Source organism: Hypomesus nipponensis, chromosome 10 (assembly GCF_054491055.1).
Source record: "Hypomesus nipponensis isolate SF chromosome 10, ASM5449105v1, whole genome shotgun sequence".
Lineage (NCBI taxonomy): Eukaryota > Metazoa > Chordata > Actinopteri > Osmeriformes > Osmeridae > Hypomesus > Hypomesus nipponensis.
The window spans coordinates 5,776,296-5,793,488 of record NC_140370.1 but is presented as its reverse complement, the minus strand read 5'-3'; the positions used below and the strand labels follow the sequence as shown (position 1 = coordinate 5,793,488).

The following is a 17,193-nucleotide window of genomic DNA, read 5'->3' as shown; positions in this document are numbered from 1 at the left end:
TAACTACCCCAAACGATCTTTCGAAATTGTAATACCTTTAGGAAGTAGTTACGGTGGGAACACACATTCTTAAAACATCTTTTTTGGGGGTGGGTCACACATTCTGACGGCCGTCAGAAATGGTGACCTGTGTGGTAATGGCTCTATGACGATTCCAAATTAGAAACAACGGTTAAAGATTAGTGTAAATCGATGAAATAACTACCCCAAACCATATTTTAAAGTTGTAATAACTTTGGGAAGCAGTTAGGGTGGGAACACACATTCTTAAAAAATATTTTTTGTGGGTCACACATTCTGACGGCCGTCAGAAATGGTGACCTCGGTGGTAATGGCTCTATGCTGACTCTAAGTAAGAAAAAATGGCTCGGGATTAATGTGAATCGATGAAATAACTACCCCAAAGGATATTTCAAAATGTTAATACATTTGGGAAGCAATTACGGTGGGAACACACATTCTTAAAACATCTTTTTTTATTTTTATTATTGTGGGTCACACATTCTGACGGCCGTCAGAAATGGTGACCTGTTTGGTAATGGCTCTATGACGATTCTAAATCAAAAACAACGGCTCAAGATTAGTGTGAATCGATGAAATAACTACCCCAAACCATCTTTTAAAGTTTTAATAACTTTGGGAAGCAGTTACGGTGGGAACACACATTCTTAAAACATATTTTTTGTGGGTCACACATTCTGATGGCCGTCAGAAATGGTGACCTGTGTGGTAATGGCTCTATGACGACTCTAAATTAGAAACAACGGCTCAAGATTAGTGTGAATCGATGAAATAACTACCCCAAACCATCTTTTAAAGTTTTAATAACTTTGGGAAGCAATTACGGTGGGAACACACATTCTTAAAACATATTTTTTGTGGGTCACACATTCTGACGGCCGTCAGAAATGGTGACCTGTGTGGTAATTGCTCTATGACGACTCTAAATAAAAAACAACGGCTCCAGATTAATGTGAATCGATTAAATAACTACCCCAAACGATCTTTCGAAATTGTAATACCTTTAGGAAGTAGTTACGGTGGGAACACACATTCTTAAAACATCTTTTTTGGGGGGGGGTCACACATTCTGACGGCCGTCAGAAATGGTGACCTGTGTGGTAATGGCTCTATGACGATTCTAAATCAGAAATAACGGCTCAAGATTAGTGTTTATCGATGAAATAACTACCCCAAACCATCTTTGAAAGTTTTAATACCTTTAAGAAGCAGTTACGGTGGGAACACACATTCTTAAAACATATTTTTTGCGGGTCACACATTCTGACGGCCGTCAGAAATGGTGACCTGTGTGGTAATGGCTCTAAAATGACTCTAAGTAAGAAAAAATGGCTCGGGATTAATGTGAATCGATTAAATAACTACCCCAAAGGATATTTCGAAATTTGTATACCTTTGGGAAGCAATTACGGTGGGAACACACATTCTTAAAACATATTTTTTGTGGGTCACACATTCTGACGGCCGTCAGAAATGGTGACCTGTGTGGTAATGGCTCTATGACGACTCTAAATCAAAAACAACGGCTCCAGGTTAATGTGAATCAATTAAATAACTACCCGAAACGATCTTTCGAAATTGTAATACCTTTAGGAAGCAGTTACGGTGGGAACACACATTCTTAAAACATATTTTTTGTGGGTCACACATTCTGACGGCCGTCAGAAATGGTTACCTCGGTGGTAATGGCTCTATGCTGACTCTAAGTAGGAAAAAATGGCTCGGGATTAATGTGAATCGATTAAATAACTACCCCAAAGGATATTTCGAAATTTGTATACCTTTGGGAAGCAATTACGGTGGGAACACACATTCTTAAAATCTTTTTTTTTTGTGGGTCACACATTCTGACGGCCGTCAGAAATGGTGACCTGTGTGGTAATTGGCTCTAAGACGATTCTCAATCAGAAACAACGGTTAAAGATTAGTGTGAATCGATGAAATAACTACCCCAAACGATCTTTCGAAATTGTAATACCTTTAGGAAGCAGTTACGGTGGGAACACACATTCTTAAAATCTTTTTTTTTTTGTGGGTCACACATTCTGACGGCTGTCAGAAATGGTGACCTGTGTGGTAATTGGCTCTAGGACGATTCTCAATCAGAAACAACGGTTAAAGATTAGTGTGAATCGATGAAATAGCTACCCCAAACGATCTTTCGAAATTGTAATACCTTTAGGAAGCAGTTACGGTGGGAACACACATTCTTAAAACATATTTTTTGTGGGTCACACATTCTGACGGCCGTCAGAAATGGTTACCTCGGTGGTAATGGCTCTATGCTGACTCTAAGTAGGAAAAAATGGCTCGGGATTAATGTGAATCGATTAAATAACTACCCCAAAGGATATTTCGAAATTGTTATACCTTTGGGAAGCAATTACGGTGGGAACACACATTCTTAAAACATCTTTTTTTGGGGGGGTCACACATTCTGACGGCCGTCAGAAATGGTGACCTGTGTGGTAATGGCTCTATGACGACTCTAAATTAGAAACAACGGCTCAAGATTAATGTGAATCGATGAAATAACTACCCCAAACCATCTTTGAAAGTTTTAATACCTTTAGGAAGCAGTTACGGTGGGAACACACATTCTTAAAACATATTTTTTGTGGGTCACACATTCTGACGGCCGTCAGAAATGGTGACCTGTGTGGTAATGGCTCTATGACGACTCTAAATTAGAAACAACGGCTCAAGATAAGTGTTTATCGATGAAATAACTACCCCAAACCATCTTTGAAAGTTTTAATACCTTTAAGAAGCAGTTACGGTGGGAACACACATTCTTAAAACATATTTTTTGCGGGTCACACATTCTGACGGCCGTCAGAAATGGTGACCTGTGTGGTAATGGCTCTAAAATGACTCTAAATCAGAAACAACGGCTCAAGATTAGTGTGAATCGATGAAATAACTACCTCAAACCATCTTTGAAAGTTTATACCTTTGGGAAGCAGTTACAGTGGGAACACACATTCTTAAAACATATTTTTTGTGGGTCACACATTCTGACGGCTGTCAGAAATGGTAACCTCGGTGGTAATGGCTCTATGATGACTCTAAGTAAGAAAAAATGGCTCGGGATCAATGTGAATCGATTAAATAATTACCCCAAACAATCTTTCGAAATTGTAATACCTTTAGGAAGCAGTTAAGGTGTGAAAACACATTCTTAAAACATCTTTTTTTGGGGGGGGTCACACATTCTGACGGCCGTCAGAAATGGTGACCTGTGTGGTAATGGCTCTATGACGACACTAAATCAAAAACAACGGCTCCAGATTAATGTGAATCGATTAAATAACTACCCCAAACGATCTTTCGAAATTGTAATACCTTTAGGAAGCAGTTAAGGTGGGAACACACATTCTTAAAAGAAATCTTTTTTTTTGTGGGTCACACATTCTGACGGCCGTCAGAAATGGTGATCTGTGTGGTAATGGCTCTATGACGATTCTAAATCAAAAACAACGGCTCAAGATTAGTGTGAATCGATGAAATAACTACCCCAAACCATCTTTCGAAATTGTAATACCTTTAGGAAGCAGTTACGGTGGGAACACACATTCTTAAAACATCTTTTTGGGGGGGGGTCACACATTCTGACGGCCGTCAGAAATGGTGACCTGTGTGGTAATGGCTCTATGACGACTCTAAATTAGAAACAACGGCTCAAGATTAGTGTGAATCGATGAAATAACTACCCCAAACCATATTTTAAAGTTTTAATAACTTTGGGAAGCAGTTACGGTGGGAACAAATTTTCTTAAAACATCTTTTTTTTTTATTATTGTGGGTCACACATTCTGACGGCCGTCAGAAATGGTGACCTCGGTGGTAATGGCTCTATGCTGACTCTAAGTAAGAAAAAATGGCTCGGGATTAATGTGAATCGATTAAATAACTACCCCAAAGGATATTTCGAAATTTTAATACCTTTGGGAAGCAATTACGGTGGGAACACACATTCTTAAAACATATTTTTTGTGGGTCACACATTCTGATGGCCGTCAGAAATGGTGACCTGTGTGGTAATGGCTCTATGACGACTCTAAATTAGAAACAACGGCTCAAGATTAGTGTGAATCGATGAAATAACTACCCCAAACCATCTTTTAAAGTTTTAATAACTTTGGGAAGCAATTACGGTGGGAACACACATTCTTAAAACATATTTTTTGTGGGTCACACATTCTGACGGCCGTCAGAAATGGTGACCTGTGTGGTAATTGCTCTATGACGACTCTAAATAAAAAACAACGGCTCCAGATTAATGTGAATCGATTAAATAACTACCCCAAACGATCTTTCGAAATTGTAATACCTTTAGGAAGTAGTTACGGTGGGAACACACATTCTTAAAACATCTTTTTTGGGGGGGGGTCACACATTCTGACGGCCGTCAGAAATGGTGACCTGTGTGGTAATGGCTCTATGACGATTCTAAATCAGAAATAACGGCTCAAGATTAGTGTTTATCGATGAAATAACTACCCCAAACCATCTTTGAAAGTTTTAATACCTTTAAGAAGCAGTTACGGTGGGAACACACATTCTTAAAACATATTTTTTGCGGGTCACACATTCTGACGGCCGTCAGAAATGGTGACCTGTGTGGTAATGGCTCTAAAATGACTCTAAGTAAGAAAAAATGGCTCGGGATTAATGTGAATCGATTAAATAACTACCCCAAAGGATATTTCGAAATGTTAATACCTTTGGGAAGCAATTACGGTGGGAACACACATTCTTAAAACATATTTTTTGTGGGTCACACATTCTGACGGCCGTCAGAAATGGTGACCTGTGTGGTAATGGCTCTATGACGACTCTAAATCAAAAACAACGGCTCCAGGTTAATGTGAATCAATTAAATAACTACCCGAAACGATCTTTCGAAATTGTAATACCTTTAGGAAGCAGTTACGGTGGGAACACACATTCTTAAAACATATTTTTTGTGGGTCACACATTCTGACGGCCGTCAGAAATGGTTACCTCGGTGGTAATGGCTCTATGCTGACTCTAAGTAGGAAAAAATGGCTCGGGATTAATGTGAATCGATTAAATAACTACCCCAAAGGATATTTCGAAATTTGTATACCTTTGGGAAGCAATTACGGTGGGAACACACATTCTTAAAATCTTTTTTTTTTGTGGGTCACACATTCTGACGGCCGTCAGAAATGGTGACCTGTGTGGTAATTGGCTCTAAGACGATTCTCAATCAGAAACAACGGTTAAAGATTAGTGTGATTCGATGAAATAACTACCCCAAACGATCTTTCGAAATTGTAATACCTTTAGGAAGCAGTTACGGTGGGAACACACATTCTTAAAATCTTTTTTTTTTGTGGGTCACACATTCTGACGGCTGTCAGAAATGGTGACCTGTGTGGTAATTGGCTCTAGGACGATTCTCAATCAGAAACAACGGTTAAAGATTAGTGTGAATCGATGAAATAGCTACCCCAAACGATCTTTCGAAATTGTAATACCTTTAGGAAGCAGTTACGGTGGGAACACACATTCTTAAAACATATTTTTTGTGGGTCACACATTCTGACGGCCGTCAGAAATGGTTACCTCGGTGGTAATGGCTCTATGCTGACTCTAAGTAGGAAAAAATGGCTCGGGATTAATGTGAATCGATTAAATAACTACCCCAAAGGATATTTCGAAATTGTTATACCTTTGGGAAGCAATTACGGTGGGAACACACATTCTTAAAACATCTTTTTTTGGGGGGGTCACACATTCTGACGGCCGTCAGAAATGGTGACCTGTGTGGTAATGGCTCTATGACGACTCTAAATTAGAAACAACGGCTCAAGATTAATGTGAATCGATGAAATAACTACCCCAAACCATCTTTGAAAGTTTTAATACCTTTAGGAAGCAGTTACGGTGGGAACACACATTCTTAAAACATATTTTTTGTGGGTCACACATTCTGACGGCCGTCAGAAATGGTGACCTGTGTGGTAATGGCTCTATGACGATTCCAAATTAGAAACAACGGTTAAAGATTAGTGTGAATCGATGAAATAACTACCCCAAACGATCTTTCGAAATTGTAATACCTTTAGGAAGCAGTTACGGTGGGAACACACATTCTTAAAACATATTTTTTGTGGGTCACACATTCTGACGGCCGTCAGAAATGGTGACCTGTGTGGTAATGGCTCTATGACGACTCTAAATTAGAAACAACGGCTCAAGATAAGTGTTTATCGATGAAATAACTACCCCAAACCATCTTTGAAAGTTTTAATACCTTTAAGAAGCAGTTACGGTGGGAACACACATTCTTAAAACATATTTTTTGCGGGTCACACATTCTGACGGCCGTCAAAAATGGTGACCTGTGTGGTAATGGCTCTAAAATGACTCTAAATCAGAAACAACGGCTCAAGATTAGTGTGAATCGATGAAATAACTACCTCAAACCATCTTTGAAAGTTTATACCTTTGGGAAGCAGTTACAGTGGGAACACACATTCTTAAAACATATTTTTTGTGGGTCACACATTCTGACGGCTGTCAGAAATGGTAACCTCGGTGGTAATGGCTCTATGATGACTCTAAGTAAGAAAAAATGGCTCGGGATCAATGTGAATCGATTAAATAATTACCCCAAACAATCTTTCGAAATTGTAATACCTTTAGGAAGCAGTTAAGGTGTGAAAACACATTCTTAAAACATCTTTTTTTGGGGGGGGTCACACATTCTGACGGCCGTCAGAAATGGTGACCTGTGTGGTAATGGCTCTATGACGACACTAAATCAAAAACAACGGCTCCAGATTAATGTGAATCGATTAAATAACTACCCCAAACGATCTTTCGAAATTGTAATACCTTTAGGAAGCAGTTAAGGTGGGAACACACATTCTTAAAAGAAATCTTTTTTTTTGTGGGTCACACATTCTGACGGCCGTCAGAAATGGTGATCTGTGTGGTAATGGCTCTATGACGATTCTAAATCAAAAACAACGGCTCAAGATTAGTGTGAATCGATGAAATAACTACCCCAAACGATCTTTCGAAATTGTAATACCTTTAGGAAGCAGTTACGGTGGGAACACACATTCTTAAAACATCTTTTTGGGGGGGGGTCACACATTCTGACGGCCGTCAGAAATGGTGACCTGTGTGGTAATGGCTCTATGACGACTCTAAATTAGAAACAACGGCTCAAGATTAGTGTGAATCGATGAAATAACTACCCCAAACCATATTTTAAAGTTTTAATAACTTTGGGAAGCAGTTACGGTGGGAACAAATTTTCTTAAAACATCTTTTTTTTTTTATTATTGTGGGTCACACATTCTGACGGCCGTCAGAAATGGTGACCTCGGTGGTAATGGCTCTATGCTGACTCTAAGTAAGAAAAAATGGCTCGGGATTAATGTGAATCGATTAAATAACTACCCCAAAGGATATTTCGAAATTTTAATACCTTTGGGAAGCAATTACGGTGGGAACACACATTCTTAAAACATATTTTTTGTGGGTCAAACATTCTGACGGCCGTCAGAAATGGCGACCTGTGTGGTAATGGCTCTATGACGACTCTAAATCAGAAACAACGGCTCAAGATTAGTGTGAATCGATGAAATAACTACCTCAAACCATCTTTGAAAGTTTATACCTTTGGGAAGCAGGTACGGTGGGAACACACATTCTTAAAACATACTTTTTGTGGGTCACACATTCTGACGGCCGTCAGAAATGGTGACCTGTGTGGTAATGGCTCTATGACGATTCTAAATTAGAAACAATGGTTAAAGATTAGTGTGAATCGATGAAATAAATACCCCAAACCATCTTTTAAAGTTTTAATAACTTTGGGAAGCAATTACGGTGGGAACACACATTCTTAAAACATATTTTTTGTGGGTCACACATTCTGACGGCCGTCAGAAATGGTGACCTGTGTGGTAATGGCTCTATGACGACTCTAAATCAGAAATAACGGCTCAAGATTAGTGTTTATCGATGAAATAACTACCCCAAACCATCTTTGAAAGTTTTAATACCTTTAAGAAGCAGTTACGGTGGGAACACACATTCTTAAAACATATTTTTTGCGGGTCACACATTCTGACGGCCGTCAGAAATGGTGACCTGTGTGGTAATGGCTCTAAAATGACTCTAAATCAGAAACAACGGCTCAAGATTAGTGTGAATCGATGAAATAACTACCTCAAACCATCTTTGAAAGTTTATACCTTTGGGAAGCAGTTACAGTGGGAACACACATTCTTAAAACATATTTTTTGTGGGTCACACATTCTGACGGCCGTCAGAAATGGTGACCTCGGTGGTAATGGTTCTATGCTGACTCTAAGTAAGAAAAAATGGCTCGGGATTAATGTGAATCGATTAAATAACTACCCCAAAGGATATTTCGAAGTTTTAATACCTTTGGGAAGCAATTACGGTGGGAACACACATTCTAAAAACATCTTTTTTTTTGTGGGTCACACATTCTTATGGCCGTCAGAAATGGTGACCTGTGTGGTAATGGCTCTATGACGATTCTAAATTAGAAACAATGGTTAAAGATTAGTGTGAATCGATGAAATAAATACCCCAAACCATCTTTTAAAGTTTTAATAACTTTGGGAAGCAGTTACGGTGGGAACATACATTCTTAAAACATATTTTTTGTGGGTCACACATTCTGACGGCCGTCAGAAATGGTGACCCCACCTTGTCCCCCTTCACCCTGGAGAGAGATAAAACCTTGAGAAGGAAAGGGTTAGGACATGAGAGTAAGTGTGTGCTTACGTTTGAGTAAGTGGAACTTTCTTTTTTGAAGTCACCCTTACTTTCACGCTAACAATCACGCAAGCAGCATCTTGTTAGTGATGTGCAGAGTGCACTTAGTACATTTGGAGACCTTGAGCAAAAACTCAATCGAGCAAGAGCAGGCGGGAGAGCGAGCGAGCGAGTGGGCGATAGAGAGAAAGAGATACAGCTGTAAATAATCAGTGACTGACAATTGCAAAGATAGACAAATGTTGAGTAGGGAGGAGTTCAAGTCCTGTAACATAGAGTGATGTGTTGTAACAGGAGGCCCTCACACACTTACCGTCTGAGGATTCATCTGGCCAGTCATCAATGCCATCAGGTCCTCATCCCCCATGGCTATGGTGCAGTCTGCCTTCTTGTCTAACAACCAGATCAATTACATATTACAGTCAATTATTCCTTTTGTTAAGTAGTGGCCTCTAATAAAAATGTGTGCTCGAGTCAATCTAACTCTACAGTTGGTTGAAAATTATTGGCCACTTTTCTAAATAATCAAAAGCATAGGGCCCTCCAACTGTCAGCTTTTATGCCTGTGCAATGATGCGAATCGGTAAATCTTACCATCCCTAGGGAATCTATGAGCTCTACTTTGAAAAGGTATACTGTCCATGTTATTTAAACATGTCATTTTATTTAGATCATTGTGTTCTACCTCCAGACAAGAGCTCATTTAAGCAAGTGTATAGCTGAAGACCGACTTTAGTCCCCTTTCAACAAAGAGTGTGCGGCGGCCTGGGGAAACCCTTCACATGGTGAAAAGGTGACTTTCTGAGTATTATACATATTTGGAAACTTCAAACTCTCTTAAATACACATCTGTTTAAATCACTCAGATTTCTTTATCACAACTGAAGTTACATCATTTTAAAGTCGACCTGTGTCAAAAAGTGATAAGGGAGAAAACTGCATTCAAAGATTCCACTCCGTTTCATTCTAGTTTACTGTGGCGAATATGGAAAGGAAATCCTTTTGTTTGTAATCATGTTGTGAATGTAAATGTCAGTTTAGCTATAGGTTTTAACTTAATGACTTCTCAGCAAGTTATTTTTACGTTTAACAGCCCGACTTCATTGATCAGTAGTTTGGGGCTGCTGCAGCACTCTAAAGAGCAGGCAAACTGAGCATTTGATTTGACATGCCTTGAAAATCTTGCTAACCGACATGTCCAGAAACCGTTGAAATTAACTGTTTTTCATAAGTAATCATATACGTTTTGTAAATTACAATGAGTTTGGGGTGTCAACTACACAAAACATCAAGCCAACAATGAGCTGCCGTGACATCCAACGGGTTTCCGCATGATGCACCACACATATATTAAAACAGTGAAAGACCTGGCCCTCTGGTTACGTGTGTTGGCACACCTGTGTCGTTGCTGACGGAACCTTTGCCATTCTTCACGTCCACCACCCACAGAGCCTCCTTCCCCTCCGGACCATCCTTCACTTTAAACGCAAAGACACCTCCTATCTTCTTGACTAACGCCTCACCCTCCTGCAGAAGGACAGAGAGAGAAAAGGGAAGAAGGACAAGAGAGAGGCCGTGAAGAGCATTTCAGAGGCATTTCATATTCAATAAACCCATTTCAAGGTATTATGATCCAAGGTGAGAGAGAGGGAGAGGTAGAGAGAGAGGGAGAGGTAGAGAGAGGTAGAGGTAGAGAGAGGTAGAGGTAGAGGGAGAGAGAGAGAGGTAGAGGGAGAGAGAGAGAGAGAGAGAGAGAGAGAGAGAGAGAGAGAGAGAGAGAGAGAGAGAGAGAGAGAGAGAGAGAGAGAGAGAGAGAGAGAGAGAGAGAGAGAGAGAGAGAGAGAGAGAGAGAGAGAGAGAGAGAGAGAGAGAGAGAGAGAGAGAGAGAGAGAGAGAGAGAGAGAGAGAGAGAGAGAGAGAGAGAGAGAGAGAGAGAGAGAGAGAGAGAGAGAGAGAGAGAGAGAGAGAGAGAGAGAGAGAGAGAGAGAGAGAGAGAGAGAGAGAGAGAGAGAGAGAGAGAGAGAGAGAGAGAGAGAGAGAGAGAGAGAGAGAGAGAGAGAGAGAGAGAGAGAGCGAGAGAGAGAGAGAGCGAGAGCAAGAGAGAGAGAAAAATCCACAAAAGGTGAGAGCTTGGCCTTGCCAGCTGTCATCTGAAGGCTCTGCAGCTTCATGGCCATGCCCATGTTCCCAGTGATCTTCAGCTTCCCCTGGAAGAAGACAGACAGAGGACAGAGAGAGATGCCAGTACCTCCTGTAGTTTCTTCTCGATCTCTTGAAAGACAGAGAAGGTTTTGAAGTCTTCTAGACCACCGGGGGCGCTGGTAGGCACTGCTGCCACCTGAGAGCTGCAGCACACCAAGACACAAGTCTTTCTACATCAGCATTCCAATAACTACAGTACAGTCTATCCTCTGGGGACCTCTTGATTACGAGTAAAACACATTTATATGACTGGATGCTTGTGTTTTGTGCTGCTATTCCGTAAAAGCAGGCATTGATTAAGGACTGAGACACACTGGTATACATATGTCTGGTTTGAGCCTAAATTTAAACTAATTCTGGACTAAAAACATATTTGGAGATTCACGTCATGGTCTTCTTCCAGGAACACTCAGTGAGTGGGCTATTTAGCCAGTTAAGGGTGGGTGCACTGTACATCATGTACAAGCTTCCAAAGTACAAGCTGTGTACAAAAGAAGTGAAAGTACACAGAGTGCTCTGTAGCCCAGGGAGGATCAAATCATGAGCAAAAATGTCTGTTTAAATAATTGATTATATGCACACTACGTCCTAAGCCAAATCAACCTCTGGTAAAGAAATTTTTTTTTGTCACATGAAACCGCATTCTTAGGAATAGCTCATGTATTAGTTGTAAACAGCACAAATAAACTAGAGGTATAAGCAGCTAAAATCTGGTATAACAAGTCCCTTCCTAAGCTTGTGTGTGTGTGTGTGTGTGTGTGTGGACACCAGACTAGTTTACAGCTTCTAAAAAGAGGTTAACATGATGCTTGCTGGTGCTTGCGCTAGCTAGCTGCCAGAGGCTCACCTGTCTTCCTGAGGGAAACCCATCCTGTAGAGAGCGACGACAACGGCTCCTCCTAGGCCGATGTTATGCTGCAGGCCAACCTTTGCCTTGTGGACTTGCCTCTTATCTGCCTCCCCTCGCAGCTGCCAGCACAGCTCAGCACACTGGGCCAGACCTGATCAATCGACCACACAGATAGCATCGAGAACATTAATATACTTGGCCAGACCTGAGTAATCAACGACAGAGGAGGAGAAGGGAAGGGGATCGGCATACTATGACAGACCTGAGAAATCTGACGAAGAGTTGGGGGGGGGGGGGGATGTGGGCGCGCGCGCACACACACATCAAACCAATTATTGCCCAGGCTACGTTGAATATACGTTGGTATATTCAGTTGAATGCGTGTGTCCAAGAGTATGAGTCCGCTCACAGGACAAACACGTGCTTGAACAGAAACACTGGTACATCACACAGTCCTCTGAGAGCTGGGACCTGACTTGTAATGCAGACTAGCCAGATGGACCCGAAAGCCCAGATCACACCCTCCCCTCCAAAAAACCCTGACATGACATACTTTCCAATAGCAATTAGAAAAAAATCTGAGGATAAATAGTCCCATTTGAAAGACACCACATCCCAGTGGATTTGTCGATCTCTGCGACACACCGTATATCTAGGAAGCGCTCCTGGCACCAGATGGGGGCGGATGTGCGTGTTTACAAACATCCTCGGGACTTCATCTCCGTCTGCCCTGCCACAGTGGAAAAAGGGTGACAACTTAACACCCCTCCTTAATCTCGCCAGGCCCTTACTCCTGTGTCAGCATTAAAGCTAAGCATTTCATCCCATTTCGCTAATGGGCTTGGATGCCTTCCTATTATCCCAGCAAGATGAAGGACTTAAAAGGGGTAAAGACCTTTTCATGCAGCCGCTCTTACCCTGAGCGCAACCGTTCCAATCTGTAGGCTTCTTCTCATTCTGGATGAATGTGTAGAAGGCCTTATGACGGATGGTATGACAGAGTAGTCAGGTTAACCAGCATTGGACCACAGCTTCCTTGGTCCTAACCATCTCTCTGGCGCCCAGCCTTAACTCCCGGCAACACAAACCCCAAACCTCTGGACGAGCACATAGCCTTAACAGAAAAACGGAGCGTGTTTGTCTTGAGGCCACTTCCGCTGTGAAGGCCACACTGTGACCATGGTAGGAAAAGCCGCTAACCCCTAGTAGGGAGAGTCAACGTGTTGTGCAACGGAGAGTTTGAAACACTAAACCGTGGCAGCCAGGTTGGCCAAGCGGCTACAGCATGAGGATCTCACACGTTATCCAGGCTCCAGGAGTTAGCGCATTAGCACCAGGATTAGGAGCAAGATCAGAGATCAGGAGTCCGAGAAGTAGTGAGAGACTGGGCATTACAAAGCCCCCGGGGCCCGAGTGGTCGAAGGCTGAGAGAAATGAGACCATACATAACCACGGCAATGACCGAGCAGCGACTCAGACAAAGACAGTTTAGAGAGAACGAGAAAAGTGGAAACGTCATTGAGGATGTTTTCCAGCAGGCAGTGGTACCTGCCGAGACGTGAACTGATTTATGAGAGTTGAGCTCGAGTCATCAAAATGCAACAGGTTGAGGCTGAGCCTCCTTATCTCCAGGGCCTGTCTGTACGTGTGGGGGAGAAGGCGTGTGTGTGTGGGTGTAACTGTGTGGCTAAGTGCATTTGCCAGAAGCAGAAGATGACCAACACATGGCCGTGAAACTGAGCTTTTTGTTTTTCTGGCCCTCCCATTTTAGCATTGTCTAGGGACTACCCAAGACAGCCTGCCAAGTCCACAGCCTGTCAGCCTCACACACACGGATGGATGGACAGAGACTTAGTACAGAAAAAGCTTGCTTCCATTCCTGTGAGACAAGAGCCCTCTAGTGGCCGTTTAAAATACACAAACTAATTGTCGTTTCTGATTTAGGTTGACATTTCACAAAGTAAACTTCGAGAGTTGCTTATAGGATGACGTACTCCCTTCTCTTCTGGGTTGATTGAAACGGTAAGAAATAATATTTCCAGGTTGTGTGTGCCAATGGCATATGTTGTAGGCCTTTGTGAGCAGAGTTGTGGGGGTCAGAGGGTTATGCAAGCTGGGTGTACCTGTGGCTCCCAGAGGATGTCCTTTGGAGATGAGCCCTCCGCTGGGGTTCACCACCCACTTGCCCCCGAACGTGTTGTCTCCCCTGTCTATCAGCTCTCCGGCCTTCCCTGTACACAACACATCCAGACAGGAAACAAACGTGGATGTTGCATCATAAAGGCAATGGACCAGTGTCGGTGCTTTCAGAGCTCTCGCTCTACGCGTGCCGAGATGACCGTGGCTCTCCGTGCTCACCCTCAGGACACAGCCCCAGGGCCTCGTACGTGATCAGCTCATTGGCTGAGAAGCAGTCGTGGAGCTCGATGACGTCGACGTCGCTGGGCTTGAGGCCGGCCGTCTCGAAGCACTTCTGAGCTGCCAGCTTTGTCATGTCGTACCCCACCTGAGGAAAACAAACCGTAAGCGACCGTTGTCCTCTCTGGTGAGCTCAATAGAGACTGGAACAAACTGATCTCAGACGAGGCCCAACGTCACAGGGTCTCTTTCCTTACCATCTTCATGCAGCTGTTCTCCTCGAACGTGCTGGAGAGGTCCGTCACCATCTCCTGGGCCAGGATCTCCACCGCCTGGCCCTCCAGACCGTGGCGCCTCACAAAGTCCTCGCTGGCCAGGACGGCTGCTCCAGCACCATCTGACGTGGGGCTGGAAGTAGAACCAGTTGGAATGTTTTTAGGCTTGCAGTTCGAGATGAAACGAGTCAGGGCGCTTGTGTCCCTGTGCGTTGCTTTGGATAAAAGCATCTGTTAAATGAATACATTACCAGCACTGTAGAAGAGTGAGGAACTCAAACACTTTTCTGGAATTCATGACCTGCTCCAAGCTGTATTCATCTCGAAACTGGGAGTACCTGTTCAATAGAAGACATGCAAGTTAAAATACAAAAATGTAATTTAATTGAATGTAAATTGAAATTAATAAGCCTTACGGGTTGTTGGTGGAATGCTTGTGGTTCTTCCATGCAATCTTGGCAAAGTGCTCTGGTTTAGTGCCTGGGAGAAACAACAAACATGAACTGAAACAAACCAGACCGATTTAAAAGCTTTGCTAAAAATGCCACGTCGGTGAGTCCTACCATATTTCTCCATGTGCTCTCTGCCGGCGTTGCCAAACATCTGGGGAGCAGCCGGGGCAGCCACCATCCCATAGCGGTTGATCATCACCTCCATGTGCTTATCCATAGGGTTGGTCCTGTCCATGTACTATACATCAGTCATAAATGATGTCAATATCAATACATGATTCCCATTTTGCACATTGTAGAAAAGTGCTCATTTTGTACCTTTGAGGATAAGGAACCCCTCTCCATCTTCTCAAACCCAAGAGCTAGTACACAGTCAACCAGTCCTGTAAAGCCAGTTGAACACAATTCATCAGACACATAAAGTGCAGGAAAACAGTGAATACCACATATGCTCTGTGAATTATGTTTATCTGTGCAAAATTATTTGGAGTTGGCCTGAGGTTTCATATCTACCCATGGAATAACAAAAGGACACCTAGGGCTAATGCCACCTGGTCTGGATAAAACTCCTGCCATTGGTTCACTACCAACCATGTCCCTTAGTAGCCAGGTTTCTTGGTTCACTACCAACCATGTCCCTTAGTAGCCAGGTTTCTTGGTTCACTATCATTCACTTAGTCAGTATTACAGAGGGGATGCTGTGTACCACTTACCTCCCTGCACCAGCTGGCGAGCCATGAACAGGGCAGTGGAGCCAGTGGAGCAGTTGTTGTTGACGTTGATGATGGGGATGCCAGACAGACCCAGGCCGTGGTAGATGGCCCTTTGGCCACAGGTGGAGTCACCTGCAGAGAGAGACACAAGGGAGGCGGAGTGGAACAGGAGGATTACACACTGAAACATCTCACAGCACTTTGAGTTATTATAGTCTGTTCACTTACCATACACATAGCCCACACAGGCTTGCTCTATGGCAGAGTAGGGTATCCCAGCATCTGCTAAGGCCTTCTGACCTGTTAAAAATGAATGACAATGACTCAAAGTTGAGGGACTGCATTTAGACAAAACATGAGAGCAGAGAGAAGCGTTTCTCTCTTGCAAGTAATAACATTACAAACACCTGCTTCCTTGGCCATGTCTGGGTAGTCAAAGTCTTCCAATCCAGGCTTCTCAAACTAGACAACGCAGAGAGAAGAATATGTTGGACCACAGTGACATACAGCGACACTAGGGGACGCAATGAAGCATTCAGTTTGTTTATCTGTACTTTACTGCATGACCCTTAACACAGAATCAATGACCATGGAGTTTTGGACTGTGATAAGCTTAGTAGACAATTCTTGTATTGGCACAATTTAGTTTGAGACATTACAATATTTATATTAAAAAATATGTAGCCACAAGCTACGAGCTAACTTCGACAAAAGTAGCTGTCTATCCAAGGAAAGATGACTCGTTAACCATGCCATAACAAACGTTGGCATGACATTTGAAAATACTATCTTACCTATTTAGAAATAGCGCTTCAGTTGCATTGTAGATAGTGCAAAGAGTTAGTGAGCTAGTAAACCACAATCTAACTGCTAACTTAGCTGACAGCTAGCAAGCTAGAATAGTTACTGTAGCTGCAATGGTTAGCAGTCTAGTTAGCCAGCTACTGTGGGCAGTACAGTACTCAAATTAATCCATTAGCTCACGACATGCACGAAAGATTTACCTTTGTCATTCCTACTCCAATGACAAACACCCTGTTCCTTTGAGGTGCCATGATCGGTGTCCTTCGACAGGAGGTTCCAGAAAATGAGTGAACCAAGATGTCAGGGTTCCTTATCCTTCCTTGCTTGATGGCTACCTTTGCTCGCATTACCCACAATGCTTTTCTCATAGACATTCTCTGGTTAGGGTTTTGTGCTGTGAGGCAAGCAAATCCCTTTACTGCTTGAAGGACCCTGTTCGTACCCTCGGCCAAATAATAGTTCAAGGCAACTTTTCTTGACGTAGGCAAAGGGGGTGCTAGTTAACCTATTTTGGGTTAGTTTCAAATTCAAAAAAATTCCGCTATGATAAAGCTAGTATTTTGAGGCAGGTTAGATAACAGAAAAAAATGGGCAAGTAAGTTCAGGATATTTAGATTTGAGTTTAAGGAAATTACATACCATCAAATCAAAATGTATTTGTATAGCCCTTTTTACAAGCAATGCCACAGAGGGCTTCACATATGCCCATAGAACTGCCCCTC

The 17,193-nt window shown here is 42.5% G+C and overlaps 1 protein-coding gene across 2 annotated transcripts in view; it reads right to left on the bottom strand.

The window, feature by feature from the left end:
* scp2a (sterol carrier protein 2a) overlaps nucleotides 1–16,887 on the bottom strand; it is a 30,799-nt gene extending 13,912 nt beyond the window's left edge. Inside the window, exons 1-16 of one of the 2 annotated variants that reach the window (XM_084707398.1) lie at nucleotides 16,672–16,887; nucleotides 16,075–16,129; nucleotides 15,896–15,967; nucleotides 15,668–15,799; nucleotides 15,273–15,337; nucleotides 15,066–15,192; nucleotides 14,919–14,982; nucleotides 14,754–14,840; nucleotides 14,485–14,635; nucleotides 14,228–14,375; nucleotides 13,993–14,100; nucleotides 11,867–12,020; nucleotides 11,066–11,162; nucleotides 10,215–10,344; nucleotides 9,131–9,210; nucleotides 8,635–8,781 (exon numbers count right to left, since the gene is read on the bottom strand). In XM_084707398.1, the coding sequence (XP_084563524.1) occupies nucleotides 8,641–8,781; nucleotides 9,131–9,210; nucleotides 10,215–10,344; nucleotides 11,066–11,162; nucleotides 11,867–12,020; nucleotides 13,993–14,100; nucleotides 14,228–14,375; nucleotides 14,485–14,635; nucleotides 14,754–14,840; nucleotides 14,919–14,982; nucleotides 15,066–15,192; nucleotides 15,273–15,337; nucleotides 15,668–15,799; nucleotides 15,896–15,967; nucleotides 16,075–16,129; nucleotides 16,672–16,845 (1,785 nt within the window). In that variant the 5' untranslated portion in view covers nucleotides 16,846–16,887 and the 3' untranslated portion in view covers nucleotides 8,635–8,640. Of the gene's footprint in view, nucleotides 1–8,634; nucleotides 8,782–9,130; nucleotides 9,211–10,214; nucleotides 10,345–11,065; nucleotides 11,163–11,866; nucleotides 12,021–13,992; nucleotides 14,101–14,227; nucleotides 14,376–14,484; nucleotides 14,636–14,753; nucleotides 14,841–14,918; nucleotides 14,983–15,065; nucleotides 15,193–15,272; nucleotides 15,338–15,667; nucleotides 15,800–15,895; nucleotides 15,968–16,074; nucleotides 16,130–16,671 lie in introns of those variants that run through there. The other variant, XM_084707399.1, reaches the window with a different exon arrangement.
* Between the last annotated feature and the right edge of the window lie 306 nt (nucleotides 16,888–17,193).